At 42.8% G+C, this 19,384-nt stretch overlaps 1 protein-coding gene across 3 annotated transcripts; it reads left to right on the top strand.

Moving 5' to 3' along the window:
• The first annotated feature begins 961 nt into the window (after nucleotides 1-961).
• On the top strand, nucleotides 962-11,029 carry SERPINE2 (serpin family E member 2). 3 transcript variants are annotated; one of them, XM_061365166.1, is made up of 9 exons: nucleotides 963-1,257; nucleotides 2,461-2,577; nucleotides 3,727-3,954; nucleotides 5,011-5,208; nucleotides 7,677-7,875; nucleotides 8,021-8,121; nucleotides 9,124-9,210; nucleotides 9,753-9,836; nucleotides 10,355-11,029. In XM_061365166.1, exons 1-9 carry the CDS (start codon nucleotides 1,002-1,004, stop codon nucleotides 10,390-10,392), a joined length of 1,308 nt encoding a protein of 435 aa, XP_061221150.1. In that variant the 5' UTR covers nucleotides 963-1,001; the 3' UTR covers nucleotides 10,393-11,029. The 3 variants fall into 3 exon arrangements, with proteins under 3 accessions (XP_061221151.1, XP_061221150.1, XP_061221149.1); XM_061365165.1 differs by having other exon boundaries at nucleotides 2,458-2,577; XM_061365167.1 differs by lacking the exon at nucleotides 2,461-2,577 and having other exon boundaries at nucleotides 962-1,257.
• The last annotated feature ends 8,355 nt before the right edge of the window (nucleotides 11,030-19,384 follow it).

Raw genomic sequence — 19,384 nt, 5'->3', positions numbered from 1 at the left:
CAGGACTCTAGAACTGTAACTGAAATGTCTTAAAACAAAAATGCTGTGATCAAACATCTCAAAGGTGAGCAGCGTACCTAATTTGATGAAATAGATTATTGCATAACTATTCTTCCAGGTACCTGTTTGCCCTAACAAAAAGGGGATTGAATAAACTTCCATGAGGAGGAAATACAGCCTATTAGCAACAAGCCCAAATCTTAAACACTGAGTACATGTTTAAGATTTGGGCTTGGTTCTGTCTCTAATCAGTTGCTGAGAGGTCCTGAACAGGCTGCTGCTGCTTGTGCCAGTCGTGGGTGTAACGAAACCGCATTCTGTTAGGTGCTAATCTACAGATGAAGGCTGGCCCATTTCGAATGTGAAATTCCCTCTGTACTCGTTAGCTGCTGAGTTTTTTTTAATGGAAAAGCACAGGCTAACATCCAAACTTAACCTTGCGTTTTAATATCCTTAAAAGTTTTTCTCTATATTCCCATCGTGGAAAATGCTAGTTAAGTAGCCAACTCTTATTATTCTAGGCAGGTGTAAATTCCCAAACAGAAGGTCTTTTTGCATATGTATACATGCTTGTCTTTGCTGTAGAAAATGATCTGTAAAATGTACTGTGCATCACATTTGTGGATAAGGACCATAAGGCTGTTGATCGCTAATTTATCCTAAAGGGCAGCTTAAATAGAATGCTAAGACTCCATTTAACTGAAAGACGAAACTAATGGAACTTGTGTGTGGTGGAAGGTAGTATCCCAGCTTGGCAGCTTTTGTCCTGTTATATGATCACTCACTGACATCTGGCTATTTTATGGTTATCTCCTGCTTCTGAAAACCCCTAGACCTAAAATACTGCTAGCAGTAAAACACAGGGATGATTCCCAGAGCATGTGCAAGACTTGCTTGCTCTTCAGGTAAATAAGAATTTAAGCTGAAAATGAAAATTTTGTACTTGTGAAAACTGATTTAGCTTTCCCCTGTTCTCTTTCAGGTATCTCCATCCAGAAATCATGAATTGGCACTTCCCACTTCTCTTAGCTCTTGGGACTTTAACATCTGTATGTTCCCAGTTCAGTTTTTATCCTCTGGAGGAACTTAGCTCTGATGTTGGAATCCAGGTCTTCAACCAGATAGTGAAAGCTAAGCCTCAGGACAATGTTGTTGTTTCTCCTCATGGGATTGCATCAGTCCTGGGGGTGTTGCAGCTGGGTGCTGATGGCAAGACAAAGAAGCAGCTGACAACTATGATGAGATACAGCGTAAATGGTCAGTGATTCCTAAGGTGATTTTGGCTGTGGTTTGTCAGAGTCCTCATGCTCTTTTGAGGTTGCTTTCTAAGTGTGGGAGATAGCAACATGCACCAGTTAACTCTGTTTATCAAAGCACAAACTGGACATGATTGAAGTTAATTGGTAATTTGAGTATGGACATGTACATATACTTGAACTGGCTTATAAGCAGCTTTGTTAATGACTCCAGGGCCCTGGCTAGAATGGCCTTCATACTTGCTAAATTGATTTTCCGGAACAGTGTGAATGGCAGTCCAGTGCCAGCAGTACACAGGAAGGCTTCAGTACCCCATTGCAGACTGTACTAAACAGCCTTTAATATGCCACTCATAAATAACAGGGCAAGAGAATACCTCTCATCACCACATGGAAAGCAAGGCAAACTCTAACCATTCAATTGATAGTTTCACTCTGATGCTCTTCAGCTTTGTTCATTTGTGTTTCTGCTGTCAGTCTCCCTGAATCTGTAGTCCTTGTAGTGCCCTCTTCTTGCAACAGCTGTTTCTGCTTGTCTCTGTGCCTGATACTGCATGCATCTGTGTTTATATTCATCTGCCAATGTCTGCCCCTTGAGAGGGTGTAGGCTGAAGGTTCTTGCTGCTTTACTTTGCATGCTGAATATTTTGTAAGTGTTTGCCAGCAAGATTTAACATCTTAGTGCCAGCATACTGCCTTACTTCCAGGAATAGGAAACCCTCCAAGAGGTAAGTGCACATTTAAATCTTGAGCAGTATTGTCATATAACACGTTGTCCTGTCTTCATTTGCTTTGCTGTTTTGGTTCTGGTTTTAAAATACAGCAAATGATTTCTTAGCTTAAGATCTAAACGCTGTAGATTGAAATCTCTTCATGGGATAATCAACTTTGGGAACATCTTAATGCTCTGAATAAAAACCTTGCAAAAATTCTGAAACATTATATTAAGTAGTTTTATTTGGCCTGCAGGCTTCCCAGTCCTAGCTGTGAGACACAGAGGTTCTCAAACTCCTTAGAAGGTAGCCAGTACCTTATTACAGGAATTTGTTATTGGGATTGCTACCTATCTCTGCACAAATCTCCTTTGCTCTTTTTCATGATTGCCTTGCAGTCTTTTGGCAACTACAGCAACTGCTTCTTTGCAAAGTTAATAGTTGGAAAGTATTTAATTTATCTTTAGCTGTCTTTTAATGCAATTTAGCAGCTGGAAGCAAAGAGGAGAGCCAGCATCATGAGACCAACCAGCTCTCCCCCGACCACCAGCAAGTGCTCCGTGGACCACCTGTGGTCCACAGAATACAGTTTGAGAACCTCTGTTATGGTATGTTCTCCAAAAGAATTTACCCATAATATTGGAGAGTGAACATGTAGAAATTCATACAAATGGTACTGCTTAAGCATTCATAATACATGAAACAGCAAAGCCATCTGAGGCTTTTTCTTACATGCAGCTACTAGAATAACGCTGAACTAATTTATTCCCTTCATATCCCTAATATCAAGTTTGTCTACATAAGGAAGCAGTCTGGAAATTTTTCCTCCTAAACTGTTTTGGGAAGCAGAGGGAGCCCATTAATAACTGCTGTGAAAACAGCCACCCAAGAATCCTGTTCAATATTATGGCTGAACATGAAGTTGCTTGCCTAGCAATAGCTTCCCTGTGTAGACAAGCACTGATTCATAAGACATAACAGGGAGAACTGGGTATGGTGAACACAGCAGTTCTTCTGTGCTGCCATATGCATTCTCTTATGTACAGTGAAGGAGCTAGCAAACACTTGATGATACAAGCTGCTTTCAGCTCCTAAGCATCTTGACTGTAAGCACTGGAACCTACTGCTTTCCTTTTTCTTTGAAGTCAAGCTTCTGTTAAGGGGTTGACTCCTGCTTGTAGCTGATTTAGGCCAACACCTAGTCTTTAAGGAAATAAGGACTTGAACATTGCCTTAGAAATCTTGACAGCTTCCTTTATTCTCCAATAAATGGGAAGGAAAGATGGTGAGAAAACAACTTTTGCTTTGCACTCTGAGGTTCAAGGACACCTGCAGGCTGGTGGCAGGTGAGCTCTTGACTTTCTCACTGTCACAGAACTGGCAGGTAACCTGGGCTTAAATAATAAGAAATATACTTTGGAATAGTTTGCTTTGTGGAGGCGTGTGGTTAGTAGCTCCACACTAAGACTTGAACCTCAATACTATCCCCCGCACTTTCTGTAGCATTTTGAGCAGACCGCTAGCTAGAGGGGCAGCAGGCATCACAGTGAAGGTCATGTTTTTTGCTGGGAAACAGTAGCCTTTCAGATGAGAGATCAGAAATGGGTATTTGGAAGGCCTCTTAGAATTCCTGCTTTGGTCTCCTTGTCTAGTCCAGTATTTGGTGTCTGACTTTTCGTGTCATTAATAGTTGCATATGCAGTAATTGTTTGTTCATCATCTTATTCTAAATTAAACTTGCTGTTCTTTCCAACTAGGAGTTGGTAAAGCGTTAAAGAAGATAAACAGGCTCATAGTCTCAAAAAAGAATAAAGACATTGTTACAATTGCTAATGCAGTGTTTGCAAAGAATGGCTTTAAAATGGAAGTGCCTTTTGTTACAAGGAACAAAGAGGTGTTTCAGTGCAGTGTCAACAGTGTGGACTTTGAAGACCCAAGTGCAGCATGTGATTCCATCAACCAGTGGGTGAAAAATGAAACAAGGGGTGAGTATTGGTGAGTGCTTTTTGTGCGTGGGAGGATGGTGTCTGAGACCTATCAGATTTGGATGGAAAGACTGGGAAGAGAGGGGAGATAGGAAAAGCTCTGCCTTGCATCTGAAAACTGTCTTTATGCTGGTATTAGTGGGATGTTCTAGAGCTCATGGGCCAAGAATCTGCAGTCTCACAACCCCAGCAGATATACCTGTCTGGTAGACTTAAGGGATGTGTATAAGTCTGTGTGTATGCCCATCTGCCTGTGGGATGAGGGAGCTTCTACTGTTCTCTGCCATTATATGACTACTGAGAAATCCAAGCTCAATTATCTTGGAGCTATGCATCCTCAAACATAAAAGATGCTTTCCATTTGACTCAGTAAATCAGACTGTTGGAAAGCTGTAGACCATCTTTTGTTCTTACTGCCCTAAATTCTTGCAAGATACGACCATGTTCTTGGGAATCATGTTTAGTGGAGGATCTTTAACCCTGCCTTGACAAAACTCCTCATGGTTCATGCCTCTTGGCATCTATCTGTTAAGGTTACATGTGCTAAAGGTAGAAATCATGTATTGCAACATATTCATAATCTAGGCAAACTACGTGCTTGGTATATCTTGGTTAAAACCAGTGCCTCCTGGATGTGAGGAATGTGTTAATGTTGGATGTGGTATTTGTGAAATATGGCTGTCAAATTCTTTCTTAACCATGTCAACCAGTTTTGTGTAGCAATGTTGCTAACAGTATGTGAATGGGAAAGTGCTTCAGCTAAAGCTGTTACCGCTGTAACATAGTCTTAGATCTGTTCACATGCTTGAAAGGGTAAGGCTCTGTTAGTCATAATGTCAGTCTATCAATTAACAAGATATGTTGGCTAATTATCCCAAAGGTTTACTTTATGACAAAGAATACTGTTGGCTTTATGACCCTCGGGTGTATTTCCCCATGAAGAGTTGGCACACTCACAGATCAAGAGGCCTAAAGTAGCATGGGCTTCAGGTTCTTAATGAACAGTTGGCCAGTGTTATGACAGCAAATACTCAGGCTTCCTTAATTTCTTTATAGGTATGATCGATCAGGTTGTAGCTCCAGATGATATTGATGGCGGTTTGACCAGACTGGTTCTAGTAAATGCTGTGTATTTCAAAGGCTTATGGAAATCACGATTTCGACCTGAAAATACAAAGAAACGCCCATTTTATGGAGCTGATGGGAAGACCTACCAAGTTCCTATGCTGTCCCAACTATCTATCTTCCGCTGTGGTGAGCTCAGTAACTACCACTGTTCATAAAATTTGCTTTTTTTTTTTTTCCTTGAAACCAAAACTAGAGTTTTCTGAACATGTGGTGTTTAATAGTATTGCTTAATCTAGCTTAGGTAGGAGGCTTTGGGTTACAGAAGTATCTCATGCAGCTGAGCTATGGATGAACTTGCTGTGCAAGGTATTTAACAGTTGCTTAAGGTTTAATATTCTGTCAAAGTGCTTGCCTTATCCTGTTTCCTTTAGAAAGGAAAACCTGAAGTACCCAAACTGAGAACTTTGCATGTTACTTAAGCTTTGCAGTAAGGAGAAATCTTTATTTCTGTAAAAACTGAGAATGAAGGAAAACTGCCAACAAAATCAGAACCCTGAGGTTTATCTGGTGATGGGCTGTGTATGAAAGAATAGAATCAATCTATATTTTACTGTATAATAAAGAAATGGGACTCGCACAGTCCCCAGTCCTGTGGGACCCAGAGGAGCACAGGGTTAGTATGTTGGCTATATTTCAAGGTGTGAAGCTGCTCCTCAAATTCAAATCGAGTCACAAGTGAAAAGAAGTTCAGCAGGTTCAACCAGACTTTCATCAGAGACTTTCAGAGCTGACATAGGCAGCTTTGTGACTGGCAGTGGACTTCAGAGCTTCAGTGTTGCAGCCCTATGGGGATTTTATCAGTCAAAGTGAGATTGAAGCTCTGATTAAAAACTTCTGGTTTGTCCTTCCAAGAGGAGAGCAGTGCTGCCTGGAACTTGCTTCCATGTATGTTAAATACAATCTGAGAAATAGGCCTGAGAATACAGTTTACTAAAAATAAAAAAAACAAGACCCACTGTGTTTATAAATGTCTAGTTTTATTGTCAGTAGTGCTCGACTAATATTAGTATTTGTGTTAAACAGCTGTAACTTTGTCCCAAATCCATGTATTTAGAGCAGGTGTGATGTAACACTTGCGGATAACTGTTGAAAGTGTAAGTTGGGTGGGGCAGGGAAGTATATTCTACTTATCTCTGGAGTTTGAAAGAAGTTCATAACTAAAGATGAGCTTTAGCAAGGCTATCTTAAAGGCTTTTGGTTCTGATGCTGGTGGAAAAAAATACCTTATGTTGGTTTATGTTAAGCTAGAAAATCTATTTAAGCTAGAAAGGTACAAGAGAAATACCCAATCAGAAATGATTCCTAACTTGGCAGTATCTCTGGGTATCTGAACACAGGGCTTCTGTCTTTATGCTTGCAAAGGGATCTTTAAATTTTAAATTTCTTAAGCATCTTAAATTCTATTAGTTGACTGTGAAGATAAACTCCCCTTCTGTTTTGGTATGCCTCAATAGTCATGATAGTAGCACATAGCAGACAAGAAAAGGGGTACCTCACTGTTGGACAGTTTTACCTTTTGTCACTGTCCTGCAGATGACCTAGACAGACACTGTTTTGATCTGTAGGCCCTAGTCTGAGAGCCACTGTCAGGCTCTCAGGAAATAATCAGACTGCCAAGCTTGACACAATTACTGCAAAATAAGTGCAGTATTGTCAGTTTTCTAGCAATGTGAGCTCAGTCAAGGCAGGTTACATGGCCCTGGCAACAAGATTAAATTTCTAATGAAGATGTCAATTTTCAGCTTGGGCTGACAAGTGCAGACTTAGATGAAGAAATGGGAAAGATAATAAGATCTTATTGCTATCCAAAAACTTTCCCAGAAACCTGAGTGTAGTTAAACTGACAAGTTATCACTTGAAACTCCTATAAAAAGGAACTTTTGCTTCCCAGTCACATGCCAGAAATTTCACTGTAACCAAAGGGAACTTGGAAGAAGAGGCTGCTCAAAGACAGTCCTACTGGCACTTGCTGTAAGTCAGAGGCATTGCTACCTCACACCTTCTCATCTAATTGGCCTCCTGCACTACCTAAGTGGCTGCTCTCCACTACCTTGAAGGACTTAAAGCTGCTTCCGAAAGAGGTTGTTATTAAGCAAGAATATGAAGTAAATGCAACAGGCTACTTCAAACAGGAGTTCCTCCAATAACTCTTGGAGGAAAAAGAGCTTGTCTACAAGTTCTTTACTTTGGAAACATAGTCTGCTGGTTTTTATTGCTTTTTGTTTCTCAGTGCTCAGTTGGTGCTGGTACAGCTAAAATCCATCTGATTCACAGACCTGCTTATTTCTAACATGACTGGCTTGACACTTTGGGCTGATGAGGTTTGTCTGGGAAACAGTATGCCTATCAAACTCAAGTGAATATTTGCTTCATGGTGTCATCCTGTTTTTTTTTTTGTCAAACTAGCATCTGTACAGAGCCCATGACCCCTTTTGAAGGGCTGTCTAGCAGGAAAGCAGGCAGTCAGTGACTTCTTAGTTTTAAGATGTGGGCAAAACATTCCAACAGACTCTTACAGCAGTAGGTGTCTAAAGGTAAAATAGAGATTTAAGGCTGGAAGAATTATGGCTCATTAGCTTTCCTTAATTTTTCAGGCACTACAAGTACTCCGAATGAGCTGTGGTACAACATCATTGAACTGCCATATCATGGTGAAATGATAAGCATGTTGATTGCCTTGCCTACTGAAAGTACAACGCCACTTTCTGCTATCATTCCCCACATCAGCACAAAAACAATAGGAAGCTGGATGTCAACCATGGTAGCAAAAAGAGTGCAGGTTATTTTACCGAAGTAAGTACTAGCATGATACGTTTCTTCTTCATGAAGTGTTTTGGGGGTCATATATGCATATATCTCTTCTGGTACAGGAGAAACAGTTTTTAAGACAACTTTCCTACATAATACTGATTCATTCTTTTTTGCTTGTTCCAACTAGATTTACAGCAGTAGCAGAAACAGACTTAAAGGACCCTCTGAAAGCACTTGGTATTACAGATATGTTTGACCAGTCGAAGGCAAACTTTGCAAAAATAACAAGTAAGTTTTGGTTGATTGAGTTTTTTTGGAGTGGTGGTGGGTGGGTTTCTTGCTTTGTTTGATTGGTTTTTTTTATCCATGGTGGTCCTTATTTATAGTTTCTGGCACTGAATAAGGGTCTCTTTTAATAATGCAGTTGGCTGGTTTGGATAAACGTTATCAGGATATTGGAGCAAGTTCTGTTTTGTAGCCAGCCAAGCATGGCTGCTTGCTCCTATTGAATGCTGCAACGGCTCTTTTCCCCTGTAAATCCTGCAACAATTTACAACAGTAAATCATGTTGGTCAGCTTCTTAAGATTTGGCATTACAACCTGAGGGTCTCAAGCACTGTCTAAAGTCTGTGGCAGGACTTCTAAGAATACCATACCTTAGACTGTAACAAATATTTCAGCTGCAATATTTAGCTTTTCCCTGAAGTTCAATGACTTGAGCTGTAGGAAAGCCCAGGGACTACATTCCTGGTTTAAGGGACTGGACCAACTTAGAGCTGTAAATGAGGTGTAGACATTTTTGAACTTGTGGCTCTTAAAATGTCATTTTATTTATGTTCTCTGCTCCCATTGAATTCCCAATTTAGCTTCTATAGAGAGATCTAACAGCAAAGCCTGCTTTGTGCTGGTGTAATTTGAAAACAAAATCCTGTGTTTTATTGAAAGCAAGATGTCTAAGTACTTGACACCGAGATAAATGGGAGTGTAACTTAAATTCAGATAGCGTATTTTTTCAGTCACTTGCTTAATTAAAACTAGAAATGCAAGTTTTTCTAACTTAAACCATGATCTAAGAAAACCTAGTAAATGGGTTAGGTTATTCCTTATTATTTGCAATTACTTAGTGACTGCATCCAAAGATAGTGTTCTTTATTGCAACTTTGGGATTTCAGCAGGATTGCAGCAGCTTTTATTATTCTGAGCTATGCCAGCATAGCTGCTAGCTAGAAGTTACTTCAGGACTCTTGCAGTTGGTTTTACTGAAGGTGCTGTTCTCCTTGGGATTTTCAGGAACAGAAGGTCTTCACGTATCTAATGTTCTGCAAAAGACGAAAATTGAAGTTAGTGAAGATGGAACCAAAGCTTCTGCAGCAACAAGTAAGCATCTGTATTGTTAGCTGGCACACTCAAGGAAAACTGTACAAGGCTATACCACTAAGCAAAGGCAGCTCACTTTGAGACCACTGCAGGAATGTGCTTTGTCATCAGATCAGTTGGTGCATTTTATGTAATTTCTCAGGAAAATTCCAATTTTCCAGTATTGCTCAGACCACTGGTATCCTCTAAGAAATACAAACAGGCTTACTTCTAGAGAAGTGTCTCCTAATAGCTGATGCTTTGGCCACCAGTGTAATGTTCTGGTAATCCAGATGTTGAAGAGGACCAAGCTACTACATCCTTTGGGTGGCAACACAAGACTTCCAGCGTCCTGTGAGTCTTGTGATATGTCTTTTTAGAATGGTTCCTGTAAGAATAACATGTGACCTGTGGTGGTTTAAATATCCACGTTGGTAGGTTTTAGGCATTTATCTTTACTTGTACAAGCGTATAGTATGCACTAGGAAACTTAAATTTTATAGAGTATATAACATGTTACGGTACTTGCTTTGTCTAACTTTAAGCCTTATCTTCCTTTCAAGCTGCAATTTTAATAGCCAGGTCATCCCCTCCATGGTTCATAGTAGACAGGCCGTTTGTATTTTTCATCCGGCATAATCCTACAGGTAAGCAGCATTTGTATGTACTTTTTTGCTTAGAAGTTGAATATCAGCATGCAATAGAGAGAAAAGAAGTCTGATGCCATTGAATTACTATTGGTTTAAAAAGGAAAAGTCCTACAAGTGTATTTTTATGCCTTTAATATTAGATTTAGACTGCAACTCAGAGTTGTCCCAGTTAGTTTGAATAACCCACCTACTTCTTGCAGTGATATTTGGATGATGTATGTGCAAGTTAGTAGGGAACAAGATGCAGCTGCCAGCACCAGGGGAAGAGCAGGCTCCTGGCATCCTGGCAGCAATCCTCATCCCAAGGCTTCACAGAGCATCAACAGAACTGTGTCTCTAGAAATACAAGCTGGTCACTTATCCAAACATATGCTTCCCTGGGCTCACAGACTTCAGGGAGGCTAGACAAGACTGATGAGATGGCTTAGCTGTGCTCTGTGGGCTTTACGCTTTCATGGAAAAGTTTAACTGTGTCTACAGACTATGGTAATCCTTGTTTTCATTTCATCCCTCAGGTACAATCTTGTTTATGGGACAAATAAACAAACCTTGAATGTAGAGAAGACTTTCTTCAAGAAGTAAACATTCATGTGACACACCCGTGTTCTGTTAAATATTTTGTACACTACTCTTAGACTTCACTCAAGAGCTAGTTTTAACCACTGACTAGGTTTTGAAACAGGAGTCGATGTAGTTGTGGCTTTGTGGGGAAAAATACAGATTGAAAACTACAGTATCTCTTCAAAATGTCTAAAAGATTCTCTAAACTACTGAATGGTTACCTATGCTAACAAACTTCTGAGCTTTTTCTGTATCTACTAAGAATTTTATGTATGGCTTTTGTGAGAGGATTTTAACAAAGAATGATAAATGTTTCTATTAATGTTGGTTTCTTCTTGTGAGTGGAAAAGGTCTAATTTTGTAGATACCACCTATCAAGATTACTTTTGGTTCTTGAGTGTCTTGGTACCTGGATATTCTTGGTAGAAATAGATTAAAAGTTCTAGCAATTTTTATATAGTGCATGTATCACTGAGAGTTTTAAAACTAATGTGGTGTTCAGTACACATCGCATTGTCCTGTCTTATTGTAATGTAAACTTGTCATTGCTAGTATACACTTTCTATTGGATTTAAATTTTATATTTGTTTTTGTACAAAGGAAAAATAAAACTGCATTATGAACTGTCAGTGTTGTGGATCATGGGTGTGCTGCTGGGTATTTGGGTCCAGAGCCCTGTGAAGTACATGTTTTGAGTCTTCCTTCTAAAGAAGGTGACAGAAGGGTGGGTTTGAGGCTCTGCGTGTGTGTGTGTTTGGGGGCTTGATTATTTTGTGGTATTTTTACTGCCTGGTGCTTATTGACTTCAGCAGAAAAGGTATTCTGCTGCAGGTGAATTATCCATAGGTTAAGTATCTGAAGAGTAAGCCTTATTTGCTATGCCCAAGTTACTGCTAAAACTGCTGTGTGAGGACATCCAGTATGCTTTTGGGGTGTTTCTTCCTGCTTGCTGTATGTAAGTTGCATGCACATTTGCATGTCCTCAGCCCCTTATAGGACTCTCCTGAGTGTAAAACCCCTCAAAAGATAAGCAGTATATCCCTTTGTCTTATCACAGATGATTCTGTTTGCAGGCATGTTGTATTGTTCCTGTGGGATGTGAATGGGAAAGGTAAATCTTTGCTAATAGCTGCCCTCTTAAGGGCACACTGACAGTGAGAGGAGGCTGGCTGATGTGGTCTGTGGTCCTGCTGTTTGGCAGACTTAGCCCTGGTGTAAATAAATGATTACTGCATAAGCTGGAAGATGAATGAGCATTGAGCCTCTTCATCAGGTAAGAATACAGGATGAAATGAAAATGCTTCCAGCAGAAAACATCCGATCTGTCATGGATGGCCAGTCATAACCCAGTACAAAACCCAGGATGCAATCTCACAATGTATTGCCACAGATAATAGGTGGGTACTTAACTTGGTAGGGGGAGGGGAGTAACAAAACAGCTCTACAGGAAGAATGTCTGGCTCTAACTGCTGGCCTTTCTTCCTGTTTCAGCTGATTACTGTGAACATCGAGAAGAATAAATCTGTCTAGCTGTCTTTTATGGGATGTATTAGCTGCCTGCCACCAAATCCTCATAAGCTGAGAGGGAAATGCTCCTGCTGCATGCTTTCCTGTGTTGCTGCACAAACAGGGCTAGGTCCTCTGCTCTCTGGAGAGGTGAATGGTGAAACCAGTATGATCTCATCCTATCTTGAAGAGAAATTGATCCATGTTGGGGGGCAGGGGACCACAAAAAATCCCCACACCTAAGGCATAATGCATGTAAGAAGTGACTACTGAAGTGTAAGTTGGCTTCTTAGGGCTCTAGAGCAGCATGGGATTGTATTTCAGAGAAACAGCATTGCCATTTTTATGTAAAAATAAGCTTACAATATGAGAATTAATTTTCCATTTGCTTCTGCTTGATGTTTGTGGTAAGAATTCAAATATGAAGGGCTTGGCATTCAAACTGACCTCCCGAAGGGCTTGCACACAGCAGCAGTGTGTGCTCTGTGCAGTAAACCAGCTTGGGATTAGAGTTAGGCAAGAAAAAAAGCAATGACATAAGTTTTTAGACTCTCCTTAGCACAGTTTCTCTGTAAATAATTTCTGTTGGTCCTGAAATAACTTGCAAAATAAGATGATTGTTTAGAGCGCCAAACAAAGAGTAACTGTGGCTGTTTCCTTTTCCCATCCAGGCTAAAGCTGGACAGCGAAGAGCATGGCTTGGCAAATGTGAACAGGCTTATTCAGCCTGATGGGGCTAGGACTAACTGCCCAAGCTGAGCTGTGAGCAGACTGGTGGGGAATGTCACACGTAGCAGCTACTTGGGAACTTCAGCGTTCTGCAGGTCATGGGTGAAATATGTCACCACTCAGGAAAAGTTTTACAGCTCTGACATTCTTATACCGTATCTTTCTCTTTTTCAGTGCTGGGGAAAAAGAAGTTTAACAAAAGCAGGTTTGAAGTAAAATGCTGATGGCTTGATTATAAACTATGTAAAGGAAGTCAGGATGAAGGCAAGTGAAATAAGAGCCTGGGAGGGAGAGGGTTAGGTTAGCTGCTAAAATCTTCCTTTTTAGTAATGCTGTAAAAACACTGTCTGTGTTCTTCAGCCTGGGAGTTGATTCATATCAAATTTCCAGTCCTGCTCAACGGAGTAACTAGAGTTCAGTGTGATGTTTTAGTGGTAGGTCTGTGCCTACTCTAGTCTTATTAACCCTTACGGTAGCAGTCTGTTAGCTGCTTCTGAAAGGCTTTGGGGAATCTGCCTGAAATCTGCAAAAGTTGCCTGGTTTGGGGTTTTTTTTTTTTTTTTTTTTTTTTGTTGTTGTCTCTAGGAGTATCGAGCCTAAGGTGGATGTTCATGCTGCTTGGTTCTGCTTTGATCTATTCCTTCTTTACGCCCAGCTGCTTTGCAGTTCAACTTCGTCTTCATTGAAAAGCCAGTGTGTTTTTCGGCCTCTGAGCAGGGTGACACAGACAGCCCTGCATGCTGCTTGAGGGCAGGAGGAGGACTGGGGAGGAACTGTCCTCAAGGAAGAATAGAAATAGTGAGGCTGAATGTGTGAAGCTTGTAACTTAATGATGGATTGGTAATTTCAACCAGAAACATAACTGTGCAGAACTGCAGCTCAAACAATCTCATTCTCTATCTGCTGTTGCTGGCTGCGTTCCGTAGATACACCTCGGTTTCTCCGTCTTTAAAAGTGGAGGTAACGCATCCTTTGTCTGCTTTTCTGAGGTGGAAAGCCCAGGGAGACTTAACTCTTAAGTAATATGAGACTGAAGCCCTGGGCAGGGAATGATTATGGAAAATGCCTGTGGTTGCAATTGCTTTAGCCTAGAGACTAAGCAGGGAGGCAGAGTTTAGTAAAACTCACCCTATGTTTCCTGAGCCAGATTTGTAATGAAGTGGTTATTCATGAAGTAATTAACAGCAAAAATAGCAGGCTATTAATCTGCTAAACTGTGTCTCAACTTTGTCTATCTTCAGAGGGCTCTAAAAAGGCTGCTTTTCTTTCACAACTTCCACATTTCATTAACACTTAGTAGTTTGAAAATCTTATTTGCTGGACAGAATGGGGAGAGCAGGGAGGGGACAGATCCTCAGCCTTTGTGAACGGATAACTGCTTTCATCCCTTGGCATCACACTGAATTCCCTGCTGGCAGCCCTCTTCTGACAGCAGCCTCTCCATTAAAAACAGGACTGCTTTGCCTCCCAGCAGCAGAGTGGGTTAATAAAGATGAAAAAGAGAAAGAAATTCAAATACCTCTTTGTGAGCAACGTTCTGAAGACTCCCTTGTGCTTCAAAGAGAAAAGCCCTTTAGCTTAGCCCCATCAATTTCAGCTGCATGTATTAGTAATGCTACTACTACCTGTAGTGGTTGAAACCTGTCTAATGCTAATGATTTCCATTATTACTGTGGTGCCAGGAGGCTGTGATAGTCTCATGTGCTGGATGTGACACTCAGGAGGAAACAAGTCCCTACCTAAGTCAGTAGGGGAACATGAAGGTAGAAGCTGCAGAGGGTGATGCTGGAGGCTGGTGCTGAAGCTGGCTTCAGACTGCAGCTGGCCTTGCTCTCAGTTTGCTAGGCTTGCTGCTGTGGCCAAGTAGGCACCATTCACTTACCAGATGACAATTTTCTGTGAGCCCTTGACTAATGATGCTTTGTGTGCTGCAGGGACATGAAGTCCTGTTGAGTGGATACTGCGAACTCACAGTAACAAAGCCATCTCAGTGCTGGCCTGCTTTCAGTGCTCTCCTTTCTTTAGATCATCCTCAAATTGCCAGGGATGCAATTTTTGCTTTCAAAGCCGTGGTGGGAATGGGTCCAGGAAGACTGGACCCTGTCTGGCTTGCATGTAATGTGTGTGTATTAACATGATGCTGACATTTCCATTCCAGTGTACCTCCAACACATTATTAGCCCTGAGCCTTTCCTGGGCTAAGCCTAAGGCACCTCCCTTGAATACTGGATCTGTGCTCCTAATGCACCAAGTTCCCTTTAATTAAGTGAACCAGCTCCTGAAGGGTATTTGTGCAACAGAGGGGGAGTGAATCAGATGCTTTTTCCTTTGGGGCAGTGAGCACCTGAAGCCTGTGGCTATCAGTTAATTATAATGGCTGTGAGCCACCCTGCCCTAGACCAAAGGGCTGGGCATGTCCCTGTGGTTCACAGGCACCATTTGTTTCACTTCCAGACTAATTTGTGCTGGCTGATTTGGGATCTGAACAGATGGTTGAGAGTAGGGAAGGTAGTGCTATATCTTATGCTGTATCTCACCAACGTGGACTCTTCTACCTTCTTGAAATGGTTGAGGTGAGGACACTGGTGCCATAGGCTTGTTCAACGCGGCTGATGTCATGGGCTGATAGATGCATGCCCATGGGACACACTGACCCATGGCCATTCTTGCAAAATGCTCCTTCCTCTGTCTGGCTGCTGTCCTCAGCAAGCATCATGGGGCTTCTGGTGGAGCAGGGGCAGCATATGCCCCTTTGGGAAGAGGTGCCACCCCCAATGCTCCTCTTTGTACTTAATATATATATATATGTATACATAAAATTAAGGGGATGTAATTTAGATAGCTTTGTTCTAGTTTATTTCTTGTGTTGGAGTTCTTAAAGGATGTCCTCTAAGAACCAGGGCCACGTACAGGGTGAAATTCCTGCTTTGCTGGCATCTCCACATAGCAGTATTCCAGAAGGAGCTTCCATGTTTCCTGTTACTGTGTCTTATCAGGACTTCTGCAGGGTGACAGGAGCAGCCATCACTGTGGTCCTGAGCCACGTGGGGCTGCAGCTCACCTGAACGCACACATACATCTAACCTTTTTTGATAACAGGCTCTGCTTAACCCAGAGCTGTGGAGCCTGAGCAGCACCTCTGAGTTTCCCTACAGAGCCTGCCTGCAGGAGGGGGAGGCAATGCTCTGAGCTGTTCCTGCAGCTCCCACTCTTCCTAGGCGAAGTGGCTGCTTTCCCAGCTATTTTGGGAGGGCCTCTTCCAGGGGTTCACCATCCCAAGGCAGACAGCTTGAGTGAGAAGCCCTGCAGCAGGGTGCCAATGGCCAGGATTCTCCTCAAAAGCCCTTGCCTGCTTGCTGTCCCTGCACCCTGAAGCGCTGGGCAGCAGTGCCCTTCCTAGTGGCCCTTGTTGGTATCTTGGTGCCCATGTTGATCTCTGGTGTGATGGGGCATGTGGAGGAGAGGGGCAGTCAATTCTGGGGAGTTCCTTTACCTTTCCATCTTGTTTTCAGGGATGCCCTGATAGCTGACACTGTGCTAATTATGCCTGGTCTAAAGAGGAAGGCTGTGGAGCAGTAACCTGGCTCATAGCTCTTAGCCTGTTAAAATGTGCTGCAATGTAAAGTCCTCCCCTCTTCCCCACAGCAGAGTCCAGTATGGAGGGTATGCTGGACAAGGTGTATTTCTGTTAAAGGCAAAGGTGATGAAATATGCTGTGTCCTTTTCCTCTGGAGGGGCAGAACCAGCAGGAGAAGCGAGGGCCATCGCTGGTAAAGAGCAATACAAATGTGGTCTTCTCAGGGCATGACTTTTATTAACAAAATAACAGTTTGTGCTGGATTTCTGCCGTACAAGAGCTGGCATGATCCAGGTGTGAACACAAATGGGAATCTTGTCACTCCAGTGCAAGGTGCCACGTGGCTTACTTACTTGGAACAATATGCCTTAGAGCTAGACTGACCACTGTGCTATGCCTATGGCATGAGTGATTAGTTGGGAGCACAGGAAATGGGAGGGGGGGGAAGGGGGGGAATGCCAGTACTGTGTTTTGTCACTGTACAGGAGGCAATAGGAGGCAAGCTGAAGAAAGGGAGGAGGAGGAAAGGTTTAGCAAGGAGCATCCAGACTGCAATTCTGGAGGTGGAAAACAAGGTATTTTCATATCCCCTGTTTCTGCAGAGGAGCTCAGAAAGAGATGGAAGAGCTGGTAGAAGGATATGATATACCTCTGAGCCAAAATGCATTTCCACCATAAGCCCAAGTCAAGGCCAGCAGGATGATGAGTACCAGATGATGAGGCCAAAGGGAATATCTTACATGTGAAGAAAGGAAGGTTTAGAAAAAGAAGATGACAAAAAAAAAAAAAGAGCTCTTAACTACTACTCATCAAATAAAGTCTTCAGATAGCTGTTGTTGAAAAGACTTCTCTGTGGATGTGCTGCATATATATAGCTGCATGTTCATACAGAGTCCCTGCTGTGAAGTCTCTCTATGGGGAGGGTGCTGCCTTCCCCTCTCTTCTTCAGGCGGAGAGCCAGAGTCTCACTTCTTACAATTTACGTGAGTTAAGCAGCTCAGGTTTATAAATCAGAGCAGTAGGCATCCATAAATCTTAGGGGGAGAAAAATCCAAACAAGCATTAGGCAAAAAAGTGCCTTCTGGTGGCTGCTTGGATTAGGAGAGAATTATTAGTTCTGATCATGTCGGCTGGGCTGAGTACTGTGTTGCTGTTTGGAAGCCTGGAGAAACATTGCACAGCAAACATGGTCCAGGCCTGAAACACTGTGCTTGAAGGATTTTTAGATCCAGCTGTGCTGTCTAGCTCACCTACATAGTTACTGCCTCTTGTCTGTACTGGACCGATTTGTTGGGCCAGACCTGGAGTAAATTAGTCATGTCCCTGGTGACTGAGCCTGAGTGCCTGCCACACAGCAGGTCCCCCCTTGCCAATGGGGTTCAGGCCAGATTCTCAGTGTTGTAGACCAAGCCGTTACCTAATAAGCTGTTAGGCTTACCCGTGGAGCTTCTGGTAAAGGTGGCACGAGGAACTGGTTAAATGACTGCAGGCGTTCCTGGTGGTCGTGTGCAGACAGCATCCCCGGGTGCCGCCGTCTGAGCGAGCAGCTCTGCTGCTTGCTGGACCTCAGCTCCGGAGCAGGTAGAGCAGTGAAGCGCTGACAGAAACCCTAAAGCTCCCTCTAGCGTGCAGCAAGTGTAAGGGCTGTAGATCTGCAGACGAGAGCCTCGGAAGGAGATTGGTATTTAAGCCCACTAGATTCAAAAGGGATTCAGTCACCTGCATCCTTCTGAAGCTCGGGGCTGGGCTCTGGGGGTAGCTCTGCGTAGAGATACTGTTTTTGGGAAGAGCTTTTTCCTTCGCACGTCCTTCTCTGACCTTTCCCTCTGAAACGCTGGGTTAATGCTTGGACAGCCCTGGAAGAAGTGAACATAGTCCCTTGGTACGGGGGCTGTTACCTTGACACTTCATCTTATAGCTGTGCCTCTTCAGAACCATGGGAGATGTGAGCTAGTGCAGGGCTGGACTGGCTTGCTGCTTGGTTTGGTAGCGGTGGTGGTGCAAACAGGGTGATGGGAAAAAAAAACAGAAACGGGTTGAGGAAGGAAAAGAAATATAGAGAAAAAGCAGGTTATAAAATTAGGAACTGGATTAAAAGAGTGACCACCAGAGAAAGGAAAGCACTATGACACTGGCATGGGGAGAGATTGGGAATCAGGGAAAAGCTGACAGCAAAGTTCACTTAACCACAAGTATTTTAAAAACTTCAAGCTGGTCCCATTTGTCCTGAGTTTGTTTCTTTTAGTGTCTATCAGGAAGCTGGGAAACCCGGTAAGACAGGTGAAATTCCTCTTTTGGGGCTGGTAAGGGGGAGACAGTTGCTGTCTGCTGTCCGCATCCAGGAGTCTGGGGAAGCCTCATTCAGCTTGCCTTGCTGCAGGCATGTGACACTGTCTATGATGGCTCATCAGATGATATGATCCCCACCACTGGGTCAGGGAGGCTTGTCCTCACCTCTTCTTGTACCTCATCTCTTTGGGTACGGTACTGTCTGGGATGCCCTGAGCATAAATAGCTTTGGATTTTCACATAAGCTTGTGTGTGTTGGTTATATCTAGACTCACTGCTGTTCAAATATTTATGTATTTGCTAGACCTGGGATCAGAAACTACATCCCTGCTCCCGGAGGAGGGTCCTGACCAATTGGAGTATCTTTTCCACCAGCCCTAGGCCCGTCCTGACAAGCAAGAGCTTTGGATCAGGACTGGACTCGAAGGACTGAGCACCACCACTGCCATTGTCACAGCACTAGCACCGAGGGGAGGGATTTTGCTGTTGATTAATCAACTATGTGGACAACAGTTGCATGCACTGGACACTAAGACAATAGCCAGCTGCCTAACAACTTGAATGGTGAAGGCTTACAGTTGCTTCTAGTTTAAAAGGCATAAAGAAACTAGCTAATATACTTCCTGTGACTACACATCCTTCCTCAGTCCGTATCCTGCTGTTAATTAGTCCAGGGGGAATACTTTTTGTCCTTATTGAGACCCTAGGCCAGGCTGGTCAGTGAGGTGGCTCCTTGGGCTCTAGAGTGGTGGCAATAACCTGTATTTAACAGCAGTGTGGTTTGTGTACGGGAGAGCACAGCCAGCCCCATGGATCAAGATGTATCAACAGTGTTAGAGCCCACGGCCACCTTCTCCTGCTTAGGAAGCCACAGCCCCACAGA

The sequence above is a fragment of the Neopsephotus bourkii genome, unplaced genomic scaffold (genome assembly GCF_033783945.1).
Source record: "Neopsephotus bourkii isolate Nb327-2 ecotype Australia unplaced genomic scaffold, CSIRO-AGI_Nbou_v1 NB_1279, whole genome shotgun sequence".
NCBI classification, from domain to species: Eukaryota; Metazoa; Chordata; class Aves; order Psittaciformes; family Psittacidae; genus Neopsephotus; species Neopsephotus bourkii.
This window is presented reverse-complemented; position numbering and strand designations above follow the sequence as displayed.